The following is an 11,390-nucleotide window of genomic DNA, read 5'->3' on the forward strand; positions in this document are numbered from 1 at the left end:
CCCCCCATTAAAGAAATGCTGAGCTAATTTCTGTGAGTTGTATTTTTAACTGTCTTCAATGTTACCAAAACTGTTTACTCAGACATACAGGATTTTGAAACCAAATAGATGATCCTGTGGCATGATCAAATACTTGCTACTTACCCACCACAGAAGCATCTTTATCACCAATGAACTTCTCAAATTCTTCCTCAGTCTTAAGAGGAACTGAAGCTGGTCCTGCTTGCTTCTTCAGGTGGCTGACAATTCCATCTTAAAGGACAAGATGAAAGATAATAGTAACCAATTTATAACTTGTGAGAAGGTAACCAACCATTCACATGATTCAAAGCTCTCAAGAATATACAATGAAGTTATCTTCCTCTTGTCCCTACTCACCCAGTTTCATCCTCATAGGATAAGACTTCAGTTTTTAATATACTTTTCCAGATATATTAGACATAAACAAACAATTACATAATTATTCTTTGCTTTCTTTTCTCCTCAAACAGCAGCATACATATATGCTGTTCTGTATTTTATTTCTGTCATTTACCATAATTTAGAGACAATTTATGTCAATGTACATAGAACTTCAATCTTTTTTAGGAATGCATACATAGTATTTCATTGTAGAAATGTACCAAAATTTACTTAACCAGAAACAACTGATGGACATGTTTCAAATTTCTTGCTGCTATAAATGATTCTAAATAAAAAACATTTTTTTTAAAATCCTCATCTAAGATATTTTCCCCATTGATTTCTAGAGAGAGTGGAAGGGAAGAAGGTAGAGAAAGAGAAAGAAAAAAACATCAACGTGAGAAAGACACATCGCTTGGTTGTCTCCCACAAGTGCCCTGACCAGGGTCAGGAATCAAGCCCGAGCTCCTTCAATCAGAGGGCCAATGCCCTAACCACTGAGCAACCAGCTAGAGCAGTACATGCACTTATAATCGTTAAACTGCCTCCCCCTCAAAGAGACTACTTATTTATACCCCTACTAGTGATGTAGTGAAGTGTTTAAAACAGAACAAATTTAAGTAACGACTTTGTGAATATAATTATCTCTGCCTAGAACACTCCTTCTTTAGATATCCATGTGGCTCCTTCCTTACTTCTTTTAGGTTTTTATTCAAATATCATCTTATTTTTTTATTTTTTAAATTGATTTCAGAGAGGAAGAGAGGGAGAGCGAGATAGAAACATCAATGATAAGAGAAAATCACTAATCGGCTGCCTCCTGCACACCTCACACTGGGGATTGAGCCTACAACCCAAGCATGTTCTCTGACCAGGAATCGAACTGTGACCTCCTGGTTCATAGGTCCATGCTCAACAAAGAGCCATGCCAGCTAGGCTCATATATCATCTTAATGAAGCCTTCGCTGACCATCTTATTGTAAACTAAAACCTATTCAACCTTCAAAGTTCCTTTATCTCTTTCTGTTTATCTTTTTCTACAAAACTTTTCACCCATCTAATTAATACACTTGATCCTTAATTTTTTTCTCTCCCCCCACTACAAAGTAAATTCCAAATCAGCAGGGATTTTTGTTTGTTTTGCTAATATACACCTAGCTCTAAAAATAATAACCTAGCACGTAAGTTTAAGAAACACCATTTTGCAAATAATAACAATTCCCTTATTCTCAAGTAGCACAAAGACTTACGTATAGTCTTACTAAAATTTAAAAGCAGAAAATGTAATGACTGGGCAAGCTTGTACAGGAGTTTAATGACAAACAGGTAAAATCATTCCACCTACAGGACCCATCCAAATCATACTTTCCTACTGAGGTGAAATGGGCTAAATCTGTGGTCGGCAAACTGTGGCTCTCGAGCCACATGCGGCTCTTTGGCCCCTTGAGTGTGGCTCTTCCACAAAATACCATGGCCTGGGTGAGTCTATTTTGAAGAAGTGGCATTATAAGAAGTTTAAGTTTAAAAAATTTGGCTCTCAAAAGAAATTTCAATCATCATAGTGTTGGTATTTGGCTCTGTTGACTAATGAGTTTGCCGTAAATTTATGAACCAGGAGGTCACGGCTTGATTCCAGGTCAGGGTACATGTCCGGATTGTGGCCTCCATCCCCAGTTTTTGGGTGTGCAGGAGGCAGCCAATCAATGATTCTCTCCCATTTATGTTTCTATCTCTCTCACCCTCTTCCTTCCGCTCTAGGAAAGCCTGGGGAGGGTAAAACTTGAGGCATGATGTGAAAAAGGAGCAAGCCATACAAACATGGGGGGAGATTAATTCAGGCTATGAATACAGCCAGGACAAAAGTCCTAAGGTCAAACAGTCTTCAGAATTAGGAATGGGTCATGCTATGTAGAGCTTTGTGCATGGGTAACAATCACACTGAAAAATGTTCACATCACCTAAAATGCCCAACCTAAACCTCTTTCCTATTAGCTTACCATCATAAAAGGTAAAATATGCCTGGACTTAATAGACTCAAGATAAAACTGTCTTTGTCAGCCTTCAAGCCACATGGTCCCTGTGCCTTGGATACACCAAGCTCAGATATACAGTAAAGCCCTTTTGCATTGGCTTTCCCTTTGCCTGGAGGGTTCTTATCCAGATTTTCTCATGGCTGGCTCCTTCTGTCACTCAGGTCTCAGCTCAACCCTTATTTCCCTCATCACTTGAATTATGTGGTACTCCCAAGACCACAGTATTTGATCTTATTTTCCTCCTTTCATGCTCTTATCACGAGGTGAATTTATCTTATCCATATACATTTTTAAAAAATATATTTTATTGATTTTGTACAGAGAAGAAGGGAGAGAGACAGAGAGCTAGAAACATCGATGAGAGAGAATCATCAATCAGCTGCCTTTTGCACACCCCATACTGGGGATATGCCCGCAACCAAGGTACATGCCCTTGACCGGAATTGAACCCGGGACCCTTCAGTCCCCAAGCCGACGCTCTATCCATTGAGCCAAACCGGTCTCGGCTCCATATACATTTTTTACATTAAAATTTTTGTTTTGTTTTTGTTAATCCTCACCCAAGGATATTTTTCCATTGATTTTTTAGGGAGAGTGGAAGAGAGTGGAAGACAGAGAGACATTGATGTAAGAGAAACACATCGATTGGCTGCCTACTGCATAAGCCTTGGGCCGGGGAGGAGCCTGCAACCGAGGTACGTGCCCCTGACCAGAATCGAACCTGGGACCCTTTGGTCCGCAGGCTGATGCTATATACACTGAGTCATACCAGCCAGGGTGACATTAAAATTTTTTTAGACTATGATAAAATATACAACATAAAGTTTACCATCTTAATCAAATCATTGTTAATTGTACAGTTCTTTGCCATTAAGTATATGCGCACCGTTATACAATCAACCTCCAGGACTGTTTTCATCTTGCAAAACTGAAACTCCACTGATTATATAACTCCCTATTCTACCCTCCCCAAACTCCTGGCAATCACCATCCTACTTTCCGTCTCTATCAATTTGACTACTGTAGGAACATCATTTAGGTGGGATCACACAATATTTATCTTTTTTGTGACTAGATTATTCACTTAGTATAATGTCTTCAAGGTTCAACCATGTTGTAGTTCATGTCCTTTTAAACATGTATATCATTGTATGATATACACATTGACACATAATTATTATTATTATTAATATACCACATTTGGTGCATCCATTCATTCACTGATGGCGATTTGGATTGCTTCTACCTTTCTGCTATGGTTGACTAATGCAGCTATAAATCTGGGTGTACAAGTATCTCTTTGAGATCCTGCTTTCAATTCTTTTGGGTATATACCTAGGTAGAATTGTTGGATCATATGATGTCTATTTTTTTGTGTGTGTGTGTCCCCCCCCCACCCCTCTCCCTGATGTCTATTTTTAATAACTTGTCATACTGTTTTTCATAGTAAGTCGCATCATTTTACATTCACACTAACAATTCAAAAGGGTTCCAATTTCTCCACATCCTCATCAGCACTTATTTTGTTTTCTGATAATAGCCATACTAATGGATGTGAAGTGGTAGATAGCTCTACCTCTAAGTATTTTTAAATCTATTTGTTGCCTTCTTTTCATCTCCTAGAATGTAAGCATTTTAAAAGAAACTGTGTCTGTTTTGTTTATCAATAAATACTGAGCCCCTAATATGTCCAGAATACCTGGCACAGAGTACTCAATAATATTTATCAAATGAAAAAATGCCTAGTTAATCTTATAACTCAAGTTCAAGTATTTTCTACATTACTTTCATAATCTGTTCACTTGGAGAAGTTTTTTGTTTGCTACCAAACTGACCTCTTAGAAGATAAATTTTAAAGACTGAAAGTATGTTGTATAGAAAATTGTCCTGTTCACATTACAAAGAGCAGGATACTTCAAGGATCCTTACCAGCAGTCCTGGGCCCATCATAAGCACCTGCTTCTTCACCATCTCTAAATATCTTCAGGGTTGGATATCCACTGACTCCATACTTATTACAGGTGTTTGTGTTGGCCGTACAATCAACCTAAAGATTAAAGTGTATAAAGACTTGTTATCCAAATGCCTGGTACAGGTTTTTCCTATATTTCCAAATACTAAGATTGGTCAAATCATGAAGGATCAAGCAATTCTTGACATACATGCCACAGAACATTAGATTTTAAAGGCAGACCGGTGCTGGGCTAGCTACACAGAACTACCTAAGGAAATCTTTAAAATTTAGAACCCTGGGCCTCATACAAAACACACAAATGACAATTTAAATTCTGCCCTTGGAGTCTCTATTGTCTAAAATGGTTTCCACCTTTTTCCTGCCCCAGAACATGTGAGAGATAAATCACTTAAGTTAGTAACAGTGGCTTATTTAGATAATGATTATCATCAAGAGGATACATGGATAGGTGTACATACTATTTAGCTGGGGTGGAGTATAAGTTGATTTGGCAAATCAACTAGTTATTAGCAAAGTTACCAATACTTGAACATACTCCCGAGCTAGTATGATCTTGGCTAAACTATAATATGACATTTAATGTTACCAATGAGAAAGAGGTCAATTTCCATCTATTGTGTCACTTGATAGAATCCCTATGCTTTAACATAGACTGAGGCTCAGAAAAATAGCGCAGGCTATAGCTACAAAAGACAGAATTTAAATCAAGAGCAAACTCATTTTTTTTCTGTGGCAAGCGGCCACAGAAACATTAGGGTTAAAAATAGTTTCTGCTCTGGCCGGTGTGGCTCAGTTGGTTGGATGTTGTCCCATGCACTGAAAAACGTCAGGTTGCAGATTCAATCCCCAGTATCAGGCATACAGAAGGAAGCCAATTGATGTTTTACTCTCACATCGATATTTCTCTCTCCCTCCCTCCCTCTCTCTCTCAAAATCAATTAAAAACAACAAAAAAAGCAGTTTCTAAGAGTTCAAATAAATATGCATTAGCTATTTGAGATTGCTGAGATGTGAGCTTTAAGACTGGAATAAATATGGGTTTAATACAGAATGCAAAATTCTGGAAGCATTACTTTGATTATAAAAGTACATACCAAGTTTATAGTAGATCAATTATCAACATCCTTATGCTATTTTCCTATTTCATATCATGACTATCATGATAGTATAAGGAATTATTTACTCAATAATAATTTTCTTCTAATCTTGACAACTGTTACTTTCCACATTTCCTCTTAATTCCTAGTGACCATATTGTACATGTTTCTTTTGCCAATAATTCCGTTAGTTCCACTACTTTTAATAGTTTGAAACTATAATTGACACAACAGTCACCTGTGTATTTGCCCAGAAACTAATGTTTTCTCTTAGCACCATAAGAGAAGAGGAAATAATTATTTTACAAACTATTATTTAAAATACCTCATTGCTTGCCCTGGCCGAGTGGCTCAGTTGGATGGAGCATCATCCCATACACAAAAAAGCTGTGGGCTAGATTCCCAGTCAGGGCACATTCCCAGGTTGTGGGTTCCACCCCAGTTAGATCCCTTCCCCCCTCTAAAGGCAATTAAAACCCCTCACATATCCTCCGGTAATGATTAAAGACAACAACAAATCTTGCCCGGCTTGTGTATCTCAATGGTTGAGCATCAGACCATGAACCAGGTCACAAATTTGATTCCCAGTTAGGGCACATGACTAGGTTGCATGCTTGATCCCCAGTTGGAGGCATGCAGGAGGCAGCCAATTTATGTTTCTCTCTTATAAATGTTCCTATGGCTGAAACCAGTTTGGCTCAATGGATAGAGCGTCAGCTTGGGGACTGAATGGTCCCGGGTTCGATTCCGGTCAAGAGCATGTACCTTGGTTGCGGGCATATCCCCAGTAGGGGGTGTGTAAGAGGCAGCTCATCGATGACTCTCTCTCATCGATGTTTCTAACTCTCTATCTCTCCCTTTCTCTCTGTACAAAATCAATATATTAAAAAAAAAAATGTTTCTATGTTTCCCTTTCCTTCCTCTCTCTCTAAAACTAATAAAAACACTAAAAAACAACAATAACAAAAAAAAAAACCCCACCCTACCTCATTTTCTTTATTGAAGAATCCACCTATACTCACCTTTGCTAATGGGACTATTCCTTTTAATCTAGTAGCTGCAGCTTCATACTCAGGGGCAAGCCTCTTGCAGTGTCCACACCTATACAGATATATTAAAAAAAAAAAAAAAAAAAGCCGAATTTTTAGTTTAATCCTATAAGTAACTTCATTACTCTAAGAACCCCAAATTATACTACTTTAGAACTACCGTGTTTCCCGAAAATAAGACATCCTCCGAAAATAAGACCTAGCGCATAGAAAGATAAGACATCCCCTGAAAATAAGACCTAGCGCAACTTTGGGAGAAAAAATTAATATAAGACACTGTCTTATTTTCGGGGAAATAGGGTAGTGGCTGCTTTATCTGAACAACCCCAATTAGTAATTAGGGTAAACTAAATCTCTCAGAAGGTAAGAGGCAAGCATCAAAATTAACCTCTACTTCTTTCACTCACTCCTAGATAATATGAAAAAACAAATCACATCCACCTTCAGGGATGGCACTTAGTTAACAGTGAGATCCCAACATATATTCACCCAAGAATCATCAATCATCATAACTTCATGCCTCTAACAGAAAACCTGATATAGTTCTTTGCTAAGGAACACCAGCCCGGCACGGGGGAGACAGTGTTATTAGGTCCCAATAGAGAAGAGGGAGCAATCAGTTACCCGTGGTCGGCAAACTCATTAGACAACAGAGAGCCAAATATCAACAGTACGACTGAAATTTCTTTTGAGAGCCAAATTTTTTAAACTTAAACTTCTTATAACGCCACTTCTAGACTTGCCCAGGCCGTGGTATTTTGTGGAAGAGCCACACTCAAGGGGCCAAAGAGCCGCATGTGGTTCTCGAGTCCCAGTTTGCCGACCACAAAGTTAGTTGTTCAGGGAAGGAAATGAGTTAAGTTTTGTTGAGATTAATTTTCGAGTGTGTGTGGGATCCTTGTGCAGAGGCAGGAATTGTAAGTAAAGGACTCAGCATGTATAAAAATAAATACAGGAGCAAAGCTGGCTTATAGTTGTTTGGGTGTGAAATAAGACAATTAGCCCTAGCAGGCTTGGCTCAGTGGATCGAGTGTCGGTCAGCCTGCAGATCAAAGGGGCTGGGGTTTGATTTCGGTCAAGAGCTCATACCTTAGTTGTAGGCTCCACACTGGCCCCGGCCCTGGCCCTGGTGGGGGCACTTGTAAGAGGCAACCAATTGATGTTTTTTTCAAATTAATATTTCTCTGTCATTCCCTCTCTCTTCCACTCTAAAAATCAATGGGAAAATATCCTTGGATGAGGATTTAAAAATAAAATTAACAAATAATACAAGAATAAACTCTGTGCTTTGTGTACTCACAAATGTAAACCTACTTTTGTCCCACCCCATATTAAATATTCCATTTCATACTATCCAGTCTTTCTCTGTACTCTAGACCAGCGGCTGCCAACGTTTCAGACCTCACAGTGCGACCGCTGCCTAGACACATTGTATTATTAAATGTCATTATTTAATACTACCATTCTAGAGGATAGGGCACAAATCTACAATGTAAGTAGTTGAGGATTTAAAACATACTTAAGGCTGATCAATGAATTTTCAGAAATTCATTGATAAATTGATAAATAACATTTAAATAATGCTATTTATTTTCCCCAAAGAAATCCAGATACTCCCAGTCTTACAAATTACATAAATGATTAACTCCATAAGGAAACATGAGTCTAAAAATCAACTACAAAGAAATCTTTCACTTTCACTTGTAAAATGAAAGTAAAAAAATATCCGAGTAAACCAGAAAAAGAACCTGCTAAAATAGGTTCCTTTACTTTTAGATTCTTCTAATGTTCCTAAGTTTCGAGCTCATACTTTAAAGATATTCCTTATTTTTTTTTAATGTATTTTATTGATATTTTACAGAGAGGAAGGGAGAGAGATAGAGAGCTAGAAACGTCGATGAGAGAGAAACATCGACCAGCTGCCTCTTGCACACCCCCTACTGGGGATGTGCCTGCAACCAATGTATATGCCCCTGACCGGAATCGAACCCGGGACCTTTCAGTCTGCAGACCGACGCTCTACCATTGAGCCAAACCGGTTTCGGCTCATACTCTTGATTTGGACAAAAAAACATTTCCAACTTAAGTATTCATAAATAAAAGTGGTTGAGCCCTGGCCAGGGTGACTTGTTGGAGGGTTGGCTGGCACACCAAAAGGTTGCAGATTTGATTCTGTCAGGGCACATATCTGGGTTTTGAGTTCATCCCCACTTGGAGGACATATGGGAAACAACTGATCAGTGTTTCTCCTTCCCCCTCTCTCTTCCTCACCCCCCCCCATCAATTAAATATATCCTTGGGTGAGGATTAAGAAATAGAGTTAACTATGAAGAAATAAGGATATTATCAACAGGAGACTTCCTTGATTCCAAATTATTCAGAAAACTGGTCCTCCTTGTTGGCATTGTGGAGGATGACCTTACCTTCCAGACCAATTCAAAGTGGATACTGCAGCAGAGATGTACCCAATTTTTGGAATAGTTTAGTGAATGGTGGGATGTGTAGTTCACAGGGAAGCATATGTAACAATTTAAAGTAGGAAAGAAGACCTTCAATGGGGGGAGAGGGGGGATTCTGCTTTAGCCCTAGCTGACATGGCTCAGTTAGTTGAATGTCAGTCCTGTGCACCAAAAGGTCGCCGGTTGGATTCCCAGTGAGGGCTCATGTCCCTCACTGGGTTCAGTCTTCGGTCAGAGGCAACAGATTGATGTTTCTTTCTTCTTCTCCCTTCCTCCCCATAAAATCAATAAAAACATTTTAAAAATATGCTTTAGCCGAAACCGGTTTGGCTCAGTGGATAGAGCATCAGCCTGCGAACTGAAAGGTCCCAGGTTTGATTCTGGTCAAGGGCATGTACCTTGGTTGCTGGCAAGTCCCCAGGAGGGGGTGTGCAAGAGGCAGCTGATGATGATTCTCTCTCAATGATATTTCTAACTATCCCTCTCTCTTCCTCTCTGTAAAGAATCAATAAACTATGTTGAAAAATATGCTTTAAACTAAGTCTAACTGCTCACAATTCTCCAGCAACTCACTTCATGTTGACCCCTGCAGTCACTAAAGCACTACCCCGTTTTGAAACAACTCTATACAGCCCTTCTAATTAAAGGGACAACTCCTTCAAGTGAACAGTGTGGCTGTATTATTGGGAAGAGTTGTTTCTAAGGGAGAATGTGGGTCTAAAGATGTGTAAAGACAACCTACTATGTGTAATCAGTACTGCCAGTTAGCCATAGGAATGCCCTGGGCACAAAATTTGTCACAAGCTAACAAATTCATCGCCTTTAGCACATCTTTCTAGGTGATCTTCATTGACTACAGGACTTCCAGCAACCAACCCTCAACAAGTCAGTGGAGCACCTGCAGTGAAGATCAGAGAAGTGAAAGCTCTATACTTTGTTTTACTGATACTTTGGAATGCAGATGGTTTTTAATTAAGGGTAATTGTGGCGAGGATGGAAAAATTAAGTACTGCTCATTAATATAGACAGAATGAGCTAGCTCATGTGTTAAGATAATCACTGTTTGCAGTTTTCTGTGGTCAAGATTTGGGGGTTAAACAAAAACATGAAACTCAGATTTACTACTGGGTCAGAAATCCCATTCTGTTCCCTGCCCCCACCTCCAGCCTTTTAAGTTAGCTCTATCCTAAGAAATGTAAACCCTTGTTCAGTTAAACCACCCCGCAATGGTGTATTTCTCCAGTACTGGTTACTTTATAAGTGGAGTTTTTGGCATTTAAAAAAAAATCCTAATTAAAACGGACAATTCAGGCAGGTTCTGGCGAAATTAACTCTTGTTCACCAACTTTTTTTTTTAGACAGGATTCTGCTGCTGCTGCTGCTGCTGGGAAATAAGTGATCAACATAATGGAGAAAGTTGTGCATCAACCGATGGACAAATTAATGGCTACACCCAAGAAAGCACTTGGGGCCACTCTGCAGCCGCCGAGTGACCTTGCCTGGAAGCCAATGGCTGCGGGGCCTGGGACTAGGAGGAAGGACGGACCCTGGGAGCCAGGACCTCTGCCCTTGGGGGAACCCTTACCTCCACCGTAAGGCCTTGGAATGCCTGGTCTGCAGAATGGAGACCCTGAACACTGACCCCCCAGGGCCTGTAACCAGGCCCATCCTGGCGGGGCAGGAGGGTGGCTAAGCCCTTTGCAAATAGGAAGTGCCGCCGCAGGAGCACGAGATAAGGATGTGGCCCTGCGGGAGAGGGGCCTGCTTCGGGGTTTTCCTTGCCGGGTCTCGCCCCGCGGCGATCAGCACCCACTGCTCGGCTCTCCACCAGGCCCCTCGGCTCCCTGGGGCTGGGAGACCCCCCCCCCCCCCCCCCCCCCCGGCCACAGCCCGGCCGCTGGGGGGTGGAGGGTGGGGGGTGGAGGGCCCGGCGCCGCGCAGGCCCAACCGCTCCCGGGCCTCCGTCCCCGGCCGCCCGCCCTCCCCTCCCGGCTGCGCGGCCTCACCAGGGGGCGAAAAACTCCACGAGCATGAGGCCCGCGGAGCCCGTGTCGGAGACGCGGCTCTCGAAGTTGTCGTCCGTGAGTTCCAGCACGTCGGAGGCGCCGGCAAGGCGGGCCGCGGTCAGCAGCAGCGCCACGCCCGGGAGCAGTGCGAGGCGGCGGGGGCGCATGGCGGCGCGGCGGGGGCGGCGGAGGGTCGGGACTCGGCGGGGGCCTGCGGGAACCGGACCTGCAACCGCGCACCCTGGGCCGGTGCTCACGCGTCTGGCCCGGGTGGACCTGCAGCCGGAGGTCCCAACCCCCGCGGCTCGGGCCGCAGTGTGGCAGCCGCCGATTGGCTGCGCGGCGCCTGCGTCGGGCGGGAGGGCGGGC

General features: G+C 41.8%; 1 protein-coding gene across 1 annotated transcript in view; it reads right to left on the reverse strand.

The window, feature by feature from the left end:
• Nucleotides 1–11,360, reverse strand: part of PDIA3 (protein disulfide isomerase family A member 3) — a 23,996-nt gene extending 12,636 nt beyond the window's left edge. Inside the window, exons 1-4 of the mRNA XM_084903475.1 lie at nt 11,022–11,360; nt 6,530–6,608; nt 4,365–4,482; nt 145–252 (exon numbers count right to left, since the gene is read on the reverse strand). Coding sequence (XP_084759601.1) covers nt 145–252; nt 4,365–4,482; nt 6,530–6,608; nt 11,022–11,188 — 472 coding nt within the window. The 5' untranslated portion in view covers nt 11,189–11,360. The remainder of the gene's footprint in view (nt 1–144; nt 253–4,364; nt 4,483–6,529; nt 6,609–11,021) is intronic.
• Between the last annotated feature and the right edge of the window lie 30 nt (nt 11,361–11,390).

The sequence above is a fragment of the Pipistrellus hanaki genome, assembly GCF_964339955.1.
Source record: "Pipistrellus hanaki genome assembly, chromosome: 1".
In the NCBI taxonomy this organism is placed as follows: Eukaryota; Metazoa; Chordata; class Mammalia; order Chiroptera; family Vespertilionidae; genus Pipistrellus; species Pipistrellus hanaki.